Source organism: Artibeus jamaicensis, unplaced genomic scaffold, assembly GCF_021234435.1.
Source record: "Artibeus jamaicensis isolate MK-2021 breed Jamaican fruit bat unplaced genomic scaffold, CSHL_Jam_final contig_525, whole genome shotgun sequence".
Classification (NCBI taxonomy): Eukaryota; Metazoa; Chordata; class Mammalia; order Chiroptera; family Phyllostomidae; genus Artibeus; species Artibeus jamaicensis.
The window spans coordinates 16519435-16539519 of NW_026521874.1; the positions used below are offsets into that span (position 1 = coordinate 16519435).

The 20085-nt window shown below is 60.4% G+C and overlaps 1 protein-coding gene across 1 annotated transcript; it reads right to left on the bottom strand.

Annotated features, from left to right (window-relative positions):
* Window positions 1-340: 340 nt before the first annotated feature.
* On the bottom strand, window positions 341-8761 carry LIF (LIF interleukin 6 family cytokine). The gene is made up of 4 exons (XM_037153365.2): window positions 8582-8761; window positions 6305-6425; window positions 4403-4581; window positions 341-3789 (listed from the first exon to the last, which is right to left on the bottom strand). The coding sequence occupies exons 2-4, from the start codon at window positions 6321-6323 to the stop codon at window positions 3379-3381; spliced, it is 609 nt and encodes a 202-aa protein (XP_037009260.2). The 5' UTR covers window positions 6324-6425; window positions 8582-8761; the 3' UTR covers window positions 341-3378.
* Between the last annotated feature and the right edge of the window lie 11324 nt (window positions 8762-20085).

Sequence of the window (20085 nt, forward strand, 5' to 3'; positions counted from 1 at the left end):
CTCTGTTCAATGGGGATGATAACTCTTGGGGCTCATGGGACTGCAGTGGGAGGTGAGGGGCTGCCAGTGAAGGAGCTGAGACACCAACTACTACCCTCCCCGCTTTTGGGCAGCTCATCCTTCTCTTGCCCATGACGGCACCCTTACCAGGTGGAGCTTCCCCCCTTCCCACCTGCCCCCCTTGGCTGAGCAGAGCCCCCCTCGACAGGGCGCCCAGGACAGAGACCACCGCAGCCCCTCCAGCCTCATTTCCCCACATAAATACACTCTGAGAGCATGTCAAGAGCAGATTCTTTATTAATTTCTCTTTTTCTTTTAAAAAAAAAAAGGATTCCTTCAGTATAAAAAAATAAATATTTTAAATATTACATTGAATAAATAAAAATAATTCTGTCAGTATGAAACATTCCCACAGGGTACATTCATCAAAGAGGAATTTGTCCCCAAGGCCAAATCCTTTCCAGGAGAAAGGAAGGAGGGGAACACGGAGGGACCGTGGAGCACTGAGCTGGCAGTGTGGGCGGGAGAGACGCCCAGGTGCTGGGACTTGGTGATGTGGAGGGCGGCGGGGGTGGGGGCACTGGGGGGACCCGAAGGTAAAAGCATCTGTACCATCTGAAGGGAACTGAGCTTCTCACTGGATTCCAGGCTCCAACCCAACACACTGTCTGTCTGGGGACCGTCCAGGCAGAGCTGGATTGCTCCTGTCAGAGAGGATGTCCCCAAGGAGGGGACAAAAAGGAAGAGGACAACAATAAGGAGGAGAGACATCTAAATCAGCGGAGCTTTCTTGTTTAAAATTTCTCTTAAATAAATAAGGTCCCCGATACTCCAGTCTCGATAAACTGCAAAATGACTGTCCAACACACTTTCCTGGGCTGACAGCCTCTCCCTCCTGCCGGGCCCAGCCAGTGACCCAGGATGCAAGCCGGGGTCAACGCCAGCATAACGGGGCAGCTTCCTGCCCTGCAGAGGCAGAGTGTGGGGAGCCAGGGGCACTGTTGGGGCCCGGAGAGAAGATTTTCTTGCTCCCTGAGCCTCAGAGGCTGCCTAGGTTGGCCTGGCATGTCCATGGGGCAATGAGATGATGAGAAACCCAGCCTGCCCCAGGCCTGCAGAACCACATCCTCCTAAGGAGCAGAGAGATGGGGGCAGGCAGCAGGCTGAGATCCGAACCCACATTAAGACAGCATCAGAAAACATTCGATGGTCTCCGCCACCCCCCTTTACATCTTAGGCTTGCCAATGGGACAGACACCTCTCAACTGCATCTCCTGCCCCCACCCCAGGCCTCAGGGCCTGCCTGCTGCCTGCCCACCTGCCCTCTGGGTGGGTGTGGATAAAGTCCTCAGAGAAGACAGAGAGAGGTGCAAAGTGAGTGCAAAGTACCATAATTGCATTGGTTGAACGGGAACTGCTCAGGGTTTGAGAAGAAGCCAGACGCTGCTCTTAGCAGCTGCCCCAGCCTCGAGCCCTCCTCCCCTGTTCCCAGACTAGAGGGCGTTTCTCCACTAGCCTGGCCCCAGCACAAAGGAAAAGATCAGGTTCCCTGCCTGGGAGCCCAGACATGGGTGGGGGAGTGGGGGGAGGGGGGGCAGGAGGGACCACAGCTTCCTGGTCCACGTCCCAGGGCCTCCCTGTCCTCTCTGGAGCAGGGGGCTCCTCCCTGCACTGCCCCAGCTTTCTGAGGTCCAGCCAGGCTCTCTCGTCCTCTGTGGGTGTTCGGGCCACCAGAGAAGGAGCTTCCCTGCTGTGTACGAGCATGCTGGGTGCTGGGTCAGGCCTGTTCCAGGGCCCTCGACTGCTGGTCTAGAGACAGGCAGCGTGGGGACAAGGAAACAGCAGCAGGGCAGGCCACCAGGGCTGCCTTGCCCACTGCCCCTCTCAGCACAACTCCAGGGGGCACCCAGGGGAGAACACAGCGTTGAGTGACCTCCTGAAGCCAAGCCACGTGGTGGCCCTGGGAAAGGCCCCCGCCCCCAGCCACTCCACAAAGTGCTGTGGCCAGCCTTGCAGCCAGCATCCCGAGATTCTTAAAGCAAGTCACACATGGGGTGGAGGGATGGAGCTGGGCCCCCTGCTCTCCCACGCAGACCGACCAGTTCTCTCAGATTCTGACTCTTCTCTGACATTCACCCATAAGGCTTATCCTACTTGTAACATCTTCCCAACCAGGCCCTGCTAAGGCCGGCCCTGGCCCTGGCCCCTGAAGAAGGAGCCATCATATTATTTCAATTGGGTAGGGAACAGGAAAAAAGGACATTAACTTTGCCATTTAAAGCACCAATAAGTTAATATAAATAGGGCATCATAATAAATAGACAATGGTGCTGAATCCAACACACAGCACTCTGGGGTCTCAGGCTTCCCTGAGACCCTGACCTCAAGTTCTGCTGTCCCCTTGCTCTGGGGACCAGAGATGGCCTCTGTCCCCCTCAAGTACCTTTGTGTGACCTCACGGGGCCTCCAAAGGCCTCAGACGTGAGCTGTCACTCTGAACCACCCCGCCCATCCCCTTCCTTACAGACCCTCACCCAGAAGGAAGACCCTGGGTCCTCTCAGAACCTCCGCCCAACTTTGCCACCTGCCCACCCCCACAAACCCCGCCTCCAGGCCCAGCCACCAGACCCTGGCCATCGGGGCTGCAGGAAAGGCTGCAGGGAAGAGGAAGGGGAGCCCATCAAGACTTTCAGGGCCTCTCTTCCTTCCAGTGTCTTCCTTCTCAGGCCTAAAGGTGGCTTATCTGTCTCCCCAGGAGCCTGAATGCCCATAACCTCCTTCTGGAACCTTCTGCCTAACAGTTGTTCGGCCTGAGCTCTCCAGTTATGCTCAAGAGAAGGCAGCATGTCAAATCAGAGTCCCCTCCTCTAACTTCCACTCATCACACTTACAGAAGCCAAGGAATCCTCCGGGATCCCAGCCCCTCTGCCAGCCCCAACCAACCCTTCCAAAGTCTACCCGAGGGGCCGCAACGGCACTGACGGTGGTCATTCTGCTGAGGCCGGGCAACTGCCCTGACCCCTGCTCTCCTGCCCTGTGGTCAGGGTCACCTTAGATAACGTGTACGGTTTGGCCACAAAGTCCCTGGCTGAGGGGACAAGTGGGAGCAGAAGTCCAGCCCACACTCCCCTCACCAGCCTCAGCCCCCAGCGCCTGGCTGCAGTGCCAGCTGACGCTGTCTGCAGGCCCTGCCTCTGGGAGTTTCCATTCTGCTCGGTTTCATCACAGTCCTCTCTGGAGGGGAGTGGACTGGCCAGGAGCCCCTCGGGGTCTGCCAGCAGCCTGCACGTGGGTTTGACGATGCTTTGGGCCCTGGCCACAGTCTGAGAGCCACCTGAGTCTACAATCTGGGTCGCGGCACGGTTCAAGGCTTGCTGCCTAGAAGGCCTGGGCCAGCACAGCGATGACCTGCTTGTACTTCCCCAGGAGCTGACAGCCCAGCTTCTTCTTCTGGAACATGTCCTTGCCCGAGGTGTCAGGGCCATAGGCCACCTCCACGTGCGCCACGTGGTACTTGCTGCACAGGCGGCAGAGAACGTTGCTGAGGAGGCCCCGCATGACGTCCAACGTGGCGTTCAGCTTGCTGTGGAGGCTGACGGCGTGGGGACTGAGGGTCTTCTGATCCCGCGTGATGTTGCCCAGGGACGCGCCGAGGTAGGCGGCGATGCGGTACAGCTCCACCAGCCGGGCCTTCTCCGTGCCGTTGGCGTGGAAGGGCGGGAAGTCCGTCACATTGGGGCTACACAGCTTCTCCAGGTTGTTGGAGAACGGCTCCCCCTGGACCGTATACTGAGGGGCAGAGGGGAGGGGACAAGGGTGTCAGGGACAGGTGTTCCAGCCCTGTGACCAACCCTCTGGGCGAGACCTCCAGTCTCAGCTCCCCACCTGTAGCGCAGGGACACAACTACTTGTCCTGTCGGCATCTCGGGATTGCCCCAAGAGCCAGGAGGAATCATGGGCGTGATTATCACCATCGCTACCACCACCAGGACCGTGTAGGGACAGGAAGGAAAAGGCCGCGTCTCACCTCGAACAGGTCCGCCACGCACCTGCCCGCTCACCCCCAGACACCCACGGCCACTTTCTCTCCCCACCTGCCTCCCCACCCACTTCCCCACTGTCTCTCGCCAGCCTCCGGCTCCATGTGGTGGAGAACTCCCGTCTCCCCCGAGCTCTGCCCGACCTAACTGGGCACCCCGGGAAAGTGACTTCCAGCCTTGGAGCCTGGGCTGGCGGTGGGGCGGAAGCTGTGAGAGTCGGGTGTGCTTGAACCAAATCCCCTCCCTATTCTCACCTTCCAGGGACAGAGGAGTCCCTTCCCTGACCAGCCCTGCCAGCCCAGGTCTCTGCAGCAGACCCCCTCCACCTCCCCCTCTTCCTAGGGACCTGGGGCGTGACTCACATAGAGAATGAAGAGCGCATTGGCACTGCTGTTGAGCTGCACCAGTTGGTTCCTGATCTGATTCATGACGTTGCTGTGACATGGGTGACGGGTGACACAGGTGGCATTGACGGGGGTGATGGGAAGCGGGGTCCCCGCCCCGTGTTTCCAGTGCAGAACCAGCAGCAGGGGCACGACTCCTGGGAACAGGCAGGAAGAAGTTATGAGCAGAGAGGCAGGGGGTAGGCGAGGGGGCTCGGGGCGGAGGCTGGTCCTCATCCCCCTGGGACACCAACGTCCCCTCTCAGCCTCCAGCTCTGCCTTCCTCTGCCCTGGCCGTTCCCAGTTTGCACTTTGCCGCTGCATCAGTTTCTTTCTGCCTCCGGCTCTCTGACTCTCTATCTACTCTCTCCACCTTCTCAGCTCTCCCTGCTTGTCCTGACAGAAGGAGCGAAGGGGAAGAAGGAGTGAGTTGTTCTCACCAATTAGAAGCTGGGTCCAGAATGACACCAGCTCTCCAGCCCTTTTCCTCAGGAATGCAAACGACCCGGAAGCCTCCTGGCCCTCTGGCAGAAAGGCACAGTGCCCAGCCCCAGAAGGGTCTAAAAAAAGGAAAGGCCCCTATCTCCCCCTCGCCCAGGATGGTCCGGATTCCTAAGCATTGTTTCATAGGTCCTCAGCTGACCCGCTCATCCCTCCCAAACCTGTCACATGATTCTGGCTCCCTGGGCCATTTGTCCTCTAGTTCTGTGTCCCCCCCCCATCTCTTCTGTCTCTGTCTTCCTCCGAACGTGGTGCCTCACGCCCCTACTGGGACCCTCGACTCCATCCAGTTCTGTGGCTCTGCTCCCTCAGCCATCTGCAAATCATCATTCAAAAGCGTTCTGTCCCCCAGCCCCGCCCAGCTCCTCATCCCTGCCCTCCCCATCTTGTCTACCACTCCTTGTCCCAGACCCTGGGTTAGGACAAGGAGCCCCCAGGCCCTCAGAGCCTGGGGGAGGAAGAGGAAATGGTGCAACCAGAAAAGGGAAAAGGTCGCAAGCAGACAGGTGGGCGGAGGAGGAAAGAAAGTGAAAGGTGACAGGAGCACTGGGAGCTGTTGGGGCCTGTCCTGGATCGCCCCTCCCCCAGTGTGCCCCCTTTCCTCCTTTCACTCCTAGGTCCCCTCGGAGGGGTCTTTCCAGGCGGCTCAGCAGCAGGGGCTGGGGCCGGCAGACCAGTGAGGCTGGGAAGCCCTTGAGGCTGGGGAGAGGGGAGGTGCAGGAGCTTCCTGCTCCGACCCGCCTGCTGGGACAGCGGCATCCTCAAGTTCACTTTTCTGGTTTCTCTGCTCCTCCCAGCATCCCCAAGCAATGCTGATTCCCTGGGATGTCTGGGGGGACCGCCCCCCCAACAACGCCCCCAGCTCACCTAGCACAGACCGCAGCTTTTCAGGTACTAGCAGACGGAGGCAGCACCTGCTCGCGTCCCAGCCAGAGTTTGCAAGCTGCTCTGGAAGCCGGCGCCCCTCCCAGGGAGCAGCCGGGACGCAGTTGGAAAAGAGAAAGCGGAAAGACAAGAAAGAAAGAAAAGAGGGAGGGTGAATCCCAGAGACAGCAGATCGGGAGGCGCAGCACTGGCGAGTGGCAGGATTGAGGAGGAGGAGGAGCTGGAGGTGGAGGAAGGCTGTGGCGCCCCCTCCCTGGCCCGCCAACCTGCTGGCCCTTGGGCGGGCGAGCTAGGCGCACGGTACTGGAACCATGTGCCTGTGCTCGCCCCGGGCGGTCACCCAGCGCCTCCAGCGGCTGGGCCGGCTGCACGGGCGCCCCAAGTGTCCGTGAGTTTGCGGCGGGTAGGTGTCCGGTTCGCGATCGCCAAGTGCCCCGCGTTGCCGCTGCACTGGCAACGGGGCGCGGAAAGCCAGCGCGGGGCGTGTGGATTTACCTGCTGCCAAGACCTTCATTATGGGCTGGACTCCCGAGGGCCTTGGAGGAGACCTTAGATGCCGGCAGTTTTCAGAGGTTCATGCTCAAATGGGGAATTTGCCTGATTTATATACTGCAGCCTGTGTTGTAAGACAGAGAAACGGCTATATTTAGCAGGGATCCCCAGCAGGAAGTTGTTTGAGGTGCATCATAGGAAATTATGAATGGAAGAAAGTGAGAGTGAAGGGGGGGGTGAGGGAGGAGGGTGGGGAGAGCAGACTTTTTCCCTCTTCTAAGAATTTGATTGATAAAATTATAATGAACTCTTCTACAAAACACCCTGTGGTTTTCCTGAGTGGCTTGCCCTGAAGATGAGGAGGGGGAGGAGGGTCCCCAGGCCGAGTCATCAGGGTCCCCCGGGTAGTGGGCGCCCCAGACAGCCCTGACTCACCTGGGTTTGGGGAGGTTGGCTCGAGACTAACCAAGCTGATGGAGGCTGGCACCTGTGGCCCGTTGATGGGGGGCTTTGGGGGACAGTGGGCAGGAGGCAGGCTGGGGCCTGGCTGAGAAGGAGGTTCCAGGAATTGGGACTGGGACTCAGCCTGGACTTTAGACAGCAATAAAGCAGAGCTGAACACAGGCCCTGGGAGCCACCTCATAGGTAGCCTCCTTCAACCTGCGCATTGCCACTGGGCAGAGTAGGGCTCCCGAGGGAACAGGGCCCAGGGTCCCCCAGGGTCCCCCAGGGCCAGGCCTCCTGACCGCCAGCAGCAGCCTGCACCGCTGACTGCAGGTACCTGGGAGGCTGAGCAGATGCAGGGTGGGAGATTGGCGCCTGGGTTATTTGGGGACAGCCTGGGGAGGAGCTTCTGGGGAGGTGTTCTGTGCCTGGAGTTTGCCTAAACTCTTTGCAACCCCACCGCCCCCTTCAGGGGCAAGCAGTCCAGCACTCCCATCCTGGAAGGACACTTGAAGCAGAGGGGCCAGTAGCCAATGGGACCCCGGCCTCCTCCTCAGGGTGCTGAGGGACAGCTGGGGAAAGCGGAAATAGTTTGCCCCTCCCAGACCTGCCTTGGGAGCTCCCTTGGGAGCTCAAACAATGATGGCGGCCCCCAAAGGCGTTTCTAGAGTCTCGAAGGCAGGGTCACAAGTGCTATGTGGAGTGAGGAGAGGCAGGAAAGAATGGGGGGATCCAGGGCAAAATGGGCCCAGGGAATCCTCCCCTGGAAGAGGCATTTAAAAAAATGAGATGCGGGAGTGCTGGGCAGAGAACAGACATCGGGAGCCACACTGTCCCACAAGTTGCCAGGGGCACCCCCATCCCAGGAGACGCCTCATTTCTCTGGGGATCCCACTGCAGCCCTCACCCAACCCTGACCGGAACACAAGGCACGAGAGTTGACCTCCGAGGCCAGGGAGCCCCTCAGCCTTTCCCTGGCCCTGAATTTCCTCTCCCCACCTGCCCCCACGCCCCGTGCATTGACCCCCACTCCTGCTTCTCGCCACGGCCCAGACCTGCCCATGGTGAGGCGCCCCTCCCTTGCCGGGACGGCCCCGTGCCTGCCGCTGTCCCCCTACCACACACACACCCTGCCCCATCCAGACTTGCTTGTGCCGTGTTCGGGGACCCGGGTGTGGGATGACAAGATTGCCAATCCCACCCGGCTCTGCCCAGCAGGGAGGAGGCTGGGAGAGCCCAGGTCAGCTCTCCCTCCTTCCCCCTGCCTCCCACACCTGGGTCTCCCTTGGGCAGGCCTTGGAAGGCCCGACCTGGCCCTCGCCCTTCCCATACACCTGCTGTGTGTGGTTGGCACACGCCCCCAGGATGCCCACCGCCCCACCCCCAGCCTCGCTTGCATAAAAGCCCGAACACTTGAATCAGCCTCCAGCCCCATCCCTCACCTCTCAGAGCCCTGACACCTGCCTCAGCCTGGCTCTTTTGACATGGACCCCAAATCCATTTGACCGGGTCCCACTGTACCCCACCTAGGCATCCTTTTGTTTCCCTGCCCAAGCCTCTCACTAGATGTCCTCACTCTCCTGGGGCCGCCTGCCACCTTGAGTGGCCCAGTGTCCCCGGCCCAGCCTCCCTCCTGCCTCCTTCCACGTGGGTTCTAGGGCCCCACACTGCCCTCTGCCTCCTGTCCCCCGCATCAGCCCTATAATCACCCCCCCCATCGCTGTAAAACCTCAGCCCCGCCCCACAGGAAACAGAAAGGGGGGACAGAGTTTAGGGGACACTAAACTCCTGTCTGACTGGCCCCCTCCCATGCCTCAGTTTCCCCTCTCATGGTACCTGACTCGGTCCGTGCTCCCCAAGTGCTGTAGGCCCCTGGGCGCCCCGGGCCCAGCCTCCCTCTCCTGTCCATGTCCTGGCAGCACCGGGGCCTCCGGGGACAAAGCTGGGCAGGGTCTCGGAGATGCCAGGCCGTGAGCCGCCTGCAACGTGGCGTCGGTCCCCGGGAATCGGCAGCCCAGGCCGCACTCCAGGCCGGCTTTGGTCTCCTGGAGTTTGTTTCCTTCCCTCCCTCCCCACACTGCTGTGTGTGTGTGTGTGTGTGTGTGTGTGTGTGTGTGTGTGTGTGTGTGTTTTCCCCAGCTTCCTCACAGAAGGCGTCCTCCCCTCTTGGCGGCCCGCTCCCAGGGTTGTGACCCCAGGCCCCACCCTGGAGTGGCAGCCCCAGCCCGGCCCCTTCCAGCTGTGACCTCATCCCCAGCCTGTCCTGCTCCTGCACATGGGGCCTGCTGGGGATTTGACAGGCCTCAGGGTGAGGGGGACAGTTGGGGCCACATGGGGCCCCCTCAGCCTGGGCAGGGGGCTGCTGAACCGGGGCCGGCCATCCACGTGCTCACCTCTCCTCTCCAGAAAGAGAGCCCGTGCGCCAGCCGGTGGGCCTTCTGGGGGGGGGGGGGCCCAAAGCTCTTTCTCTTCCACACTTGGTGCATGCCACCACCCAGCCCCTGCTCTTCTGCCGGTTCTCACCCCCAAGCCTCTCCTAGAACATCACAGGTATTTTATCTTTCAGATGCAGAAGCTGAGACTCAGAGAGAGTTCATTAACAGTGGAGCGGGGTCTGCAGCCCAGGCCTCTGGCTGCCAGGCCGCAGCCGCACCTGCAGCACCTCATGCTACGAGGGGCACTGAGGCCACTTCTCCTGGGCTGCGTCTGCCTAGCGCTGCCCACTGCCCTGCAGAGGGGGGGAACGTCTCTTATTCTCCAGCCTTTGAGAACCTGCATGCAGTCTGATGCTCATTTGTATTCTTTGACAGCACCTGCCTCAGGGTTACACTAGAGCAGAAGCTACGTATTTTTTAAATTGATTTTAGAGAGAGAAACGAAGGGAGGGAGCGGGAAAGAGAGAGAGAGAGAGAGATTGATTTGTGATTCCCCCTATTTGTGTGTTCATTGACCGGGGCTGAAACCCACAGCCTTGGTGTACCGGGGTGACACAGCCAACTGAGCTGCCTGGCCAGGACAGGCTAAGTGTTTTTGAAAAGCATTTTATCACTTTTAAAAGTGGTCTGTGCCATGGAGAGAAGGTGTGGGGTCTGGCGGCTTGCAGCTCGGACTTTGGCCTGTGTCCGAGCTGTGTGGGAGTCCAGCTCTGCCCGTTAGGAGCTGGGTGACTCTGAGGAAGCGACCACCTCCGCTCTCAGTTTTTTCATCTGTAAATGGGAATGACGGCACCTCCAACATGGGCTTGCCCTGGGGGCTCAGAGCGCCTGCAGGTCTGGGGACCCAGCAAGCCCTCTGCAAATCAGCAGCAGTCCTCACCCACCTCCCTGTGAAGGAGGGATTCTTGTCCCCATATAACAGATGAGAAAATGTGGGTACGCTCCAGGGCTTAGAGGAGAGAGCTGGGCCGGAGAGGAGCCGTTTCTGATGGATAATACAGGCAAGGAACCCTTACAGCCTCCAGCTTCAGAGGGGCTTCAGGAAAATCAGATGGGTTGTATGTGGGGCTGGCAGGACAGTGTGCTCGCTCTCCCCCCAAGCCCCCTCCGGGCCTGTGATCCCCCCCACCACAGGCCTAAGCTGAGGACAGTGGCTGACCCAACCTCACCGCCCCCAGGAGCTGATTCACCCACCCCCCCCAGGCCCCATCCCAGAAGGAAGGAGACATAGCTCAGCTCAGAGGGGCTTGAATCACCAGCCGCCCCCTGTGGAGCCCCAGGAGGTGTGGGGGCGGGGGCCAGCCCCTGCGTTTCTGTCTGTCTGTTTCCCAAACTCCAGGGCACTCGGGGAGAGGACAGTGTGACAGTGGCAGAAAGGTGGCAGGGAGGTAAGCTGACAGTCCTGCATCCTGTGTGGGCAGCCGGCAGCAGTTAGTCACCAGGTGAGCTGCCCTCCGGGCACTGGGGAATTCCGAAAGACCAGTGACCCAGAAACTGAGCGCTCTGGGCAAGCCCCACTGCCCAGGCTGGCCCCCTCCTTTCTTCACCCCCCCCCACCCTGTGCCCAGCTAAGGTGTCATCGATTCTCTGAAAGCCCAACCAGCAGCTGCTTTCAGCCATCGGTTTGAGGCCAGCTCCTACCTTGAAGTTCTCACCTGGGAAATGAGCAGAGAGGAGTCAGATGGCCCCAGGAGAGGAAGTGGAGGACCCTGGGGTGTGGCCCAGGGCCAGGGCCAGGGCCAGGGAGGGGCGGCCAGAGGAGAAGGGAGAAGCTCAGGAATTCCTGGCACTGCCCTGGAAGTTGGGTGTCTTGTCCAAAAAGGCAAAAGCACCTCATTATTTAGCACTTGAGAAATGAGGGTGTAACTGTGCCCGTGGACCGTCCACCTCCCCACTATAGCAGCAAGGAACCAACCGCGCACTCTCACAGACATTCCTGTGGCCCCGGCTCAGCTTTTCAAGTCAACTTTGGGGCCGGGCTGGGGACAGCACCTGTGGGGAAGGGCGTGGCTCAGTGCCAGGTGAGCCTGGGTTCGAATGCTTGCCTGCACTAGGTACCATCGGTGGGACCTGGAGCAACTGACTTCCTCTGTCTGAGCCCCCATTTCCCCTCTGAAAGTGGGGACAGCCTTGGGAGGCTGTCGTGAGTTTGTTAAAAAGGAAAGGCCAATGAAGCGCCAAACACGTGATCACCATTCTAACCAGGCCTCCGGGCAGCCGAGGGAAGGCATTGCGTTGGGCCTGGGGCCAGGGGCCAGTGCACCACCTGTGGTCTGAGAGTTTGGCCAGGGAGGGCCGCTGGGTCCTCTCAGGACAGAGTGTGGTGTGGGTCCCCGGGGAGCAGGCCTCAGCTCGGAGCCTCAGCAAGGAGATAAGCGATATTCCCCGCCCCGGGGTGCTGGGGAGCCCAGCTGTTTGTGGGGCTCTTCAGGCCCAGGCTCTGGGCCACTGCCTGCCCGTTTCACCCCCACTCCATCAAATCTCTGGCAGGGACCGGTTACACCCCTGGGGCCAAGGAAGTTACAGAAGCCGCCCTGGTTCCCCGCCAACTGCCCCCAGCATTACCCTGACGTTTCCCCACTGGTTCTGCATTAGGAATGAACTCCCTGGAGGTGAATCAGAGAGGCTGCACTTTTTTTCTTCGCTTCTGATAGGAACTGTAGCGGAAGCAGCAGCCCATGGCACTCCCATCGCTGGCGGGGCCAGAGGCTCGGCTCCCAGGGCCACGCTGTTGGCTGCGTGCTCTGCCCTCGGCTCTTCTCTGTCTGGAGAACGAGCCGCCCTCCTCCCCGTTCGCCCACCAGCACTTCGGGGCTGTGGCAGTTGCCCCTCGGCCAGCACTCCGACCTCCCCCGGGCTCTCCCTGAATCTCAGACTAGCCTGAGAGCCGGCTGTGGGCCGGTGGAGAGAGTGACATTTCCACACGGCGGGCCTCTCTGCCTCTTAATGGGTCATAAGTTCAATGCAGAGGGTTGCTGCCAGCGATTTAGGAAAGGAAGTGGGATGGCAAAGTCACTGGCATCGCCTGGAGCGAAGGCAAGCTCTGCCCCACAAGTTTTTCTTTCCGTCGTCGGCGTGTGTCATCTCGGGCATCGCCGTCCTCCGGCTGCAAGATGCAAGGTGTTTCTAACTACAGGTCGCGGTCAGAATGTTTGTGGGCCGCAGGTATCGATTATGAAAGCCAGGCCCTGAGGGGCCGGGGAGTGCCCTGCCTAAGGCCACTGAGCAGGAGTCAGCGTGGGGCTCCCAGCTGTCCCTCGGCTGCCATACCTTGCAGTTCAGGACTGGGCAGGAGGTTCTGCGGGCGGGGCAGGCAGGTGCTCGTGGGGGGGGGTGGAGGCCTGGCTTGGCCTTGTGCAGGGACAAAGGCCCTCCCAGGGCCCAGCCTCTCACTACCCACTCCCTTTTACAGCCTCAGACCCCCCGGGCTCCCTTCCCTGCCCTACCCCAGCTGGGTGAGGCCCAGGGTAGGCACAGGTCTTTCCTCATTCTGCCTCGCACGGGAGCCCTTCAATCTCCTGGAGGCCCCGAGGCCCAGCCTGTGTCTGGGAACCCCCGACAGGCTCCCCATTGGCCTGTCTGTGTGGGCCAAGCGGGCATTCTCGTGTGTGTGTGTGTGCGTGTGCTGTTCTGTTTTCCTGTGTGTGGCTGGGGGAGAGCCTCAGCGTGCGTGTCTCTGGCTGACGTTGGGAGCCCTTCGGGTGATTGTGTGACCATGTGCGTGAATCCTGCCTGAGTGCGTCTGCCCCCGTGTCTGCTCGAGTCTGTGCGTGGTGGGTGTCTCTGGGCACAAGTGGGGAGGTGTGACGCCGTGCGTGTGTGTGCCTGTGTGCATCTCCAATGATCCCTGCTCCTTTACCCTCCAGCCCCCGCTCCTGGGAACCGTGTGGCAGCCTCACGTCACAGGGGCCACCAGCAGCTGGTTTCCTCCCCGCCCCGCCCCAGGGCTCCCCACCCCCCCACCCCGGCCACCCTGACTCTTGGCTCAGGGACAAAGCTGATGTCAGAGCTGAGCTGACAGCTTCCTTCTCCCACTGGATTTTCCAAAAGAGAGAGACCACAGCTCTGATCCTATTAAATAATCTCGGGGCAGGGGGTGGGGAAGGATATTTCACTCAATGATTTCCTGAACTCAGAGGCAATAAACAGAACAGGAAGCAGCCCCACGGACCCACTCAGCCTGAGACTGGCCAGCACCAAGGTGGGGCCTGGCCTCCCACCCCCCACCTTTGAGACAAGCTCGCTGGGACCACCCCGACTCTGCCCAGAGATGATGTCGGGGAAATAGCCAGGCCCTCTCCCCAGCCTGTCCCTCAGTGCCTGCGGGGACTGAGGAAAGACTTTGAGGGTGGCATGTGGGAGGTGGTAGGATGGACAGAGTGGTCCCGTCCTCCCAACAGGTGGGGAAGGTGGAGGGGGTGAGGTCTAGTTGAGGTTGGACCATCCTCTTCCCTAGGAAGAGAAGAAAGGATGAGCCCCCCCGGAAGTGAGGGGAGGGGAGTGGGGGATGGGACCAGGTAGGACAGCAGCTCATGGGGAGCAGGGAGGAGAGGGCTGGGCTGCCCCTGCATCCTTTGGGCAAGCTGGGTGTGATGCCTACCTCCACCAGCCCTGCACCCTTGGGCCACTTCAGGCTGCTTCCTTCCCTTTCCGGGGCATGTGGCTGGCATCACCCCAATGGCCTCCCTGAGCCCCTCTCAGACCCATGTCCCCCAGAGCAAACTGTTACCAAGCTCTTGCTGGACCCCCTGTTATCTCCAGTCCTGACCGCCTTCTCCAAGGGGCCATTCTACTCCAGGTCTCACAGACATGGAAACTGAGGTCGGAGACTGGAATAATTTGTTCCAGGTCTCACAGGGGGTCATGGAGTCAGCTCTCCACCCACGCCTCCCCAGCCTCCTCAAATCAGGAGCCAGGAAGCCAAGTATGGTCTGCGCAGCCTGGCCGGACTCATTGGCAGCAGGGGGCACGGGGGTCCTGAGGGTGACTCGCCCCAGGGGAGCCCCTCCTTCCGTGTGGGCGGGACTCTCAGCTGCTTATCGGCCGCAGGACTCCGTGACACAATCCTGTCTGATCTCCTGCCCAGCCGGCCTACTCCACCCTGCCCCACCCTGGACCCCATTTCCGAGTCCTCCCTTTCTGGGAGGGACCAGCCTGCCCTGGGGTCACAGTGCGATGTCTGGAGGGCCTGCAGCCCATGCAGGCCCCTCAGTGGTCATGCCTCCCCATGCTCTGGCCAGTGAGCTGGCAGCAGGGGGCTCTCACAGAAGCAGGACAATGGCCTGGAGTCCCCACCCTGGGCTCCCCGCCCAGAGCCCACCTCCCTACTGAAGTGAGATCAGCCTGGGGGAACTTAGAGTCCATCCCAGCTTCTGCTGGCCTCAGCACCCCCACTTATAAAGGGGAAAAGCTGGACAGATGAATCTGGGGAAGGGGAGTGGGGGTGCCAGGGGGGCTTTGCCATCAGAGTCCAGTCCAGACCTCGAGTCCAGTCCTAGCCCTGCCATTTATAGGCTGTGTGCCTCAGATAGGTGACCTCATCACTCAGGCCTCAGTTCCAACTGTCACGAAGTGGGACACGATGTTATCAACCTGCGAGGTCAGCAACGCCCTTCAGAAAGCCCTGGCAGGCACCGAAGATGTGCCTGAGTTACTGATGTCATCTTTGCTAGTAAAACTTCACGGCTCGGGCCCAGAGAGGGGAAGTCACTTTTCCGAGGAAACACAGCAAATTAGCAGCACAGCCCAAAGAGCTTGTGAACTGTTTGCCTCACCTGGACCCTCCGGCGAGGACCCTGGGTTTCAGCTCTGAGTGGCTGTGAGAATTCCAGAAAGGGGCTACTCCCCCCCTTCTGTAAACCGGGTCCAGAAAAGGCCATCAGTCATGAAAGAGCTAGAAAAGGCTCTTCAAGGAGTGGACTATGGGGTGAGTTGCAGGGATACAGAAAACCTTGCCAGCCCAGTGGAAGTGAGGGCCAGGCCAGGGCTCGCTGCCCAGCGAGCTGAGCCGCTTAGCTCAGCTCCAAGCTGCGGACTGCAGCGCCCCCCACTGCTTAGCAGGCAACAGGCGTCAGGGGCAGGACACCACCAGCTCCAGGCTGTCTTAGTTCGGTCATGGCCTCTTCCAGAACCGCGCAGGGCAGGATTTGGGTACTGAGGAATCGGGCAGGGATGTCTGAGGTTTAGAATGGAGGGTGGGCAGGGACCATAGGCCAAGGCTGGGTAAAGAGACACAATTCGAGAGGTCGCGGAGGGGTCTCCGGCACCTCCTGGGGAGGAGTGGGGAGGGGGGGAAACAGTAAAGACTGGCCACTAGGGGGCGCCAGGACCCCGCGCACTGGACCTGGGTTGGGGGCGGCTGCCTTGGGCCCGCTGGAGCTCTGGGAAGAGGAAGAAGGGGGAGGGGGGACGCCGCTGCCCCTTCCCACGCACCTCAGGCCCTAGGACCACCTGGTCCCTACTTAGGACAGGCCCTGGGGACGGTGTCCCCACCCTCCCGGAAACCTAGCGCTAGTCCTCAGCAACCGCAATAAGATCGGGTTCAAGCCCCTTGTGGGATTATTTGTGCCCCACTCAGGTTCCAAGCTCTGTGCAGACTTCGTTTCTGTTTTTCCTTCAACCTCACCATGGCCCCTGAGCTGGTGCTTCCACGACTGGGCCCGTCTTACGGAGTAAGCAAAGCACAAAGTGGTCCAGTCCTGGGCTGTCCCAAGGTCAAAAACAAAGGGGCCATGACCTTGACTGACCCCACACCCCACACCCTGGAGCCTCCCATAAAGAAGTTCACTTTGGCAAAAGGCATCATCACCCTTCTCCCCAAAGCACGGCAGACCAGTGCCACACTGTGACCCACCAAGTCTCCGCTGGAGGGACAGGGACCTTCTCCCTGCCTCATCTTCATCTGCAGAAAAAGGACCTTGAAGGTCCCTTGGGAATCCAGGAATCGATAGCCCCAGAGGGATGACTTCCTAGGATCACAAAAAGCCAGGATTCTTTCCTCTCCATTTTGGGTTCTCTCCTCTGCCCTTTAACCCCGAGATGATCTTTAACCCCTCACGTGTCCACCTGACGCTTTCACATCTGGTCTGTCCTCTTTACCTCAAACATCCACCTCGCCCGTCACACAGATGGGAGGACTGAGGCCTGGAGGGCGTGTGGGCCACCAGGTACCTCCCAGACACATGAGGGAGGAGGTCGCGTTTGCCCTGCTGAGGATAAATGTGGGGGCCAGCATCTACCCACCCCCATCTCTGCCCCATCAGGGAAGCCTACCGTGGTCTGTGCCCGCACAGGACCCTCCGGCGTCTCTCAGGGTGAGTGCCAGATCTTCAGTGGGACACTGTCGTCTTCGGGGCCGGGCCCCTCTGCTTCCCTCTCCTGCTGAATCCTCTCTGGAGCCGGCTCCTGACCCTGCCCCCCACTTGACTTCCGTCAAGGGCCGGGTGGCTCTAAGACTCCCCCCACTTCTACCCCACCCCCCAGATGAAGAGATGGGGCCAACAGGGGCAGAGAACCCCAGATTCCTGGCCAAACTGCACCTGACACAGGTAAGACAGGATCTTCAGGGTGGGTGAGGGGAAAAGTGGGGCCAGAGGTGGGGAGGGGGGTCCCTGCGCCTCAGGCCCCTGCCCAGTGCCGTGTGGCGAGGCTGCCGGGACCTGAGTCACAGCTGACTGGGCGGCGCCCAGCCCTTCTGAGTGACCCAGGCCGGCATAAGGCGATGACTGGGCAGCCCTCCGCATGACCGGCCAGGGTCGGCCTTAGGTATTTTGACTCAGACCTGCCACAGGCCGTGTGCACCAGGGCCATGCTCCCTTGTCCCTGTCCCCAGAAGAGTCACAGGGCTGCAGCCACCCCCCTGGATACGGTTCCATTCCAAGCCACAGCTCCCTACCCTGGCACCCCCCTCAGAACCCTGGAACCTCCTCACCCATCTGGTCCGCCCTCCTCCACAATGCAGGGCCCCACCTGCCCAACCCCCTCCCTCCGAGACCTTCGCCCCTCCCCGAGCCCAGCCCTCGGGGACGCCCCAGGAAGCAGGGAGTGGGGCTGGCCTTGCCAAGGGCCTCCCCACTCTGACTGTGGACTGTGACCCTTCCCTCAGCGTGGGAAAGGGGTTCTGTGGACAGTTCTGGTTCCAGGCCTGCCCGGTGTGGGGGCGGGGGGATGCAGGGGGACAGAGAGCTAGAAGAAAGAAAACCAAAGAAAAGCAAAAGGGAGAGGGAGAGAATAAAGAAAGAGAACGTTGCTTGTGCACCTTCTCAGTGACAGCTTGTGACAGTGCAGCTGCGGTGCTGTGTGTGGGCTGCCTCCAGCCCGGGGGGTGGGCCGAGTTAGTCCCTCGTACAGAGGGGGAAGTTGAGGCCCAGCCTGGGAGGTTACACGGCTTAAGGGCAGGGGGGCTGGGATTTCAACTCATTCTGTTTAACACCCAAGTACTTTCTCATCCCAGGAGAAAAGGGGGGGAAATCACATGAGAACTGGTGGCGGCGAAGGCGACAAGGGCATGAAGGCCAAAGACCTGGCTCTGCCATTTGCAGGCCATGAGTGTGACTTGCAGGGGGGCAGTTAGTGGCAGGACCCCATTCCCCCCTCTCCCCTGCAGTTTCCTGCCTTCCAGGCCCTCTATCCTGGGGAATTTTCCATGAGGCAGCATTGACTAAGGGGCTGTGACTGTCACCCTGAAAACTTGAAAAAGAAAACCTGGCATGGAGTCGATCTCCGCAGAAGGTTCCCATGAGGCCTCCCCTGGCTGCCCAGCCCGTGCCGGCTCGCCCGTGGCCCACGGCTACTCTTTCCCTTCGCCTGAGCCATCGTGGAGAGGGTTTGCTATTTGCAGGCTCCTGGCGGAACTCCACCCCAGGGAAAGTGTGCCTCGTGGGGGGATCGACACACTCTGTGGCACAAAAGCTATTCTTAGAACCCCGCCCAGCTGCCTGTCACAGCAGGTGGCCATGGGAACCGCTGTCTCACAGCAGCGGGTACTGTTTGTGTGGGACCCGGGAGATCAGAGAGGGGTCGTTCTCACTCTGGACACGACCCCCTGCTAGCTGCCCTCAGCCCAGGGAAGTCCCGCAAGCCTCTCTGGATTGGGGTAGTCGATGAGGAAGGGACGTTTGAGGAGACCCTCTGGGCGGGTGGGAGGGGAAACGCAGGCAGTGGGGCGGTCAGGATGCCAGCTGGGTGTGCGGAGACGGGCCGGCAGTGTCGGCCTGGCGCGCGGTGATGAGGACGTCGGAGTTGATGCCACGGGCAGTGGGACAGGAGGGAGTCATCGGAAGTTCGTGAATAGGAGACGTGAGGGTGAGATTTTAGACCGTTTCCAGGGAGCAGGGACCGGGCTGGCAGCTGGGAGAAGAGGGCGTGTGCCAGAGACAGGGTGCAGGTCTTTGTGGTCAACGGGAGGAGAGGAGAGTCTGCAGGAAGAGAAGGAAATGGGTTGGGGTTCTGGAACTTCAGTGGGGGCCTGCAGGACTCAGGAAGGTGTGAGGCTGGGCAGCGAGTTTGGCCTTGAGGTGCCCATGGATGTTCCTGGCAGCTGGGTCTGTGGATCTGGGTTTGGAGAGAACCAGGCTGGAAACGGCGGTCTGGGGACACCTGCAACTGCAGTCTCGTCAGGAGACAGTGTGGTGGCGACGAGTCCTCACAGGTGAGACCCCCAAGACCCCTGCCCCGGAGTCCAGAGATCCTTGGTCTGCTTTCTGTGGTGTAGATGCCACTCCAGCTCTAGGCCAGCCCCAGACCCCTCTCCTGGGGCTCACCCACAGAGCTGGGGGGGCTGGAAGGGGCCGGGCCAGAGGCGGGATACAGCCAGCCTGGGCTTCCCAGTTCTTCCCCTGCCGACCAACATGCCCCTTCCGTGGGCAGCTCACCTTCTGCTCACCTCCCGCTCCGAGAGCCTAAGCGTGCCTGGCTTTCAGTTGCCACCTCCCACCCACAGCAGCCCAGCAGCCCAGCCCGAGGAAAGTCCCCCACCCCATGCCGGGGCAGGGCAGAAAAGAGGCCGTCTGCTATTGACAGCACTTGGGTGGCACCTCTCTGAGCCAGACTGCCTGGCACGCTCCTCAGGGCTTTGACTTCCGCGGGGCCCTCTTCTGTCTTGCTCTCCACTGAGCTCCTGTTGCGTGCGGACACTGTGCTGGGTGCTGGACAGAGCAGAGAGAAGCAGACACGGTCTCCTCCTCTGCAGCTCCAGGCCAGTGAGGGAAGTGGACGGGAATGCAAACACCTTACCAGTGATGGGGCAGTTTTGAGAGAACAAATAACCCAGTTGCTGGGCCCAGACCATGAGAACAGCACAGACAGAGGACAGAGCTCACCCAAAGGTGGCCAGCGTGGAAGGGACACGAGTGAAAGGGAGAGTCCAGTGGGGGGCAGTGGAGAACCCTTACCAGGTACTTAAGTAAAGAGCCTGGAGGACTGGGCCACTGCTCAGCAAGACGGCCGGTTGGGAGTCAGGGGCTGAGAGCTGGAGCCCAGGCCCTGCCCTGTGACCCGGAGCGAGATAATCCTCTCTGGGCCTTTTTGATAACTCCGATCCTCAAATGCTCGGAACCTTTGCCCTAACCGTGCCACCTGGAGGCACCTGTATCCTTTAGACTGCAGAGTGGATGTCACCTCTTTCAGATGCCACCCTGACCACCCACATCACTTGGCTCTTGCACTCACTCTATTACATCACGATGCTTTGTTTTTGCTGAGCTTGCACCAACCGCCTCGGAGGCACCCGTTAGCACTTTCGCTTGTCTGTTGTCTGCCAGCCCCTCACCTGGGGAGCTCTGCGCCCTCAGGGACTCGTGAAACTGTCAGCAGAGTTAAAGAGGCTGACGGGAAGGCTCAACAGGAGGCTTAACAGGAAGACACTCCCACCCTGGCACCTAACGGACCTGAATTCAAAATGTGTTC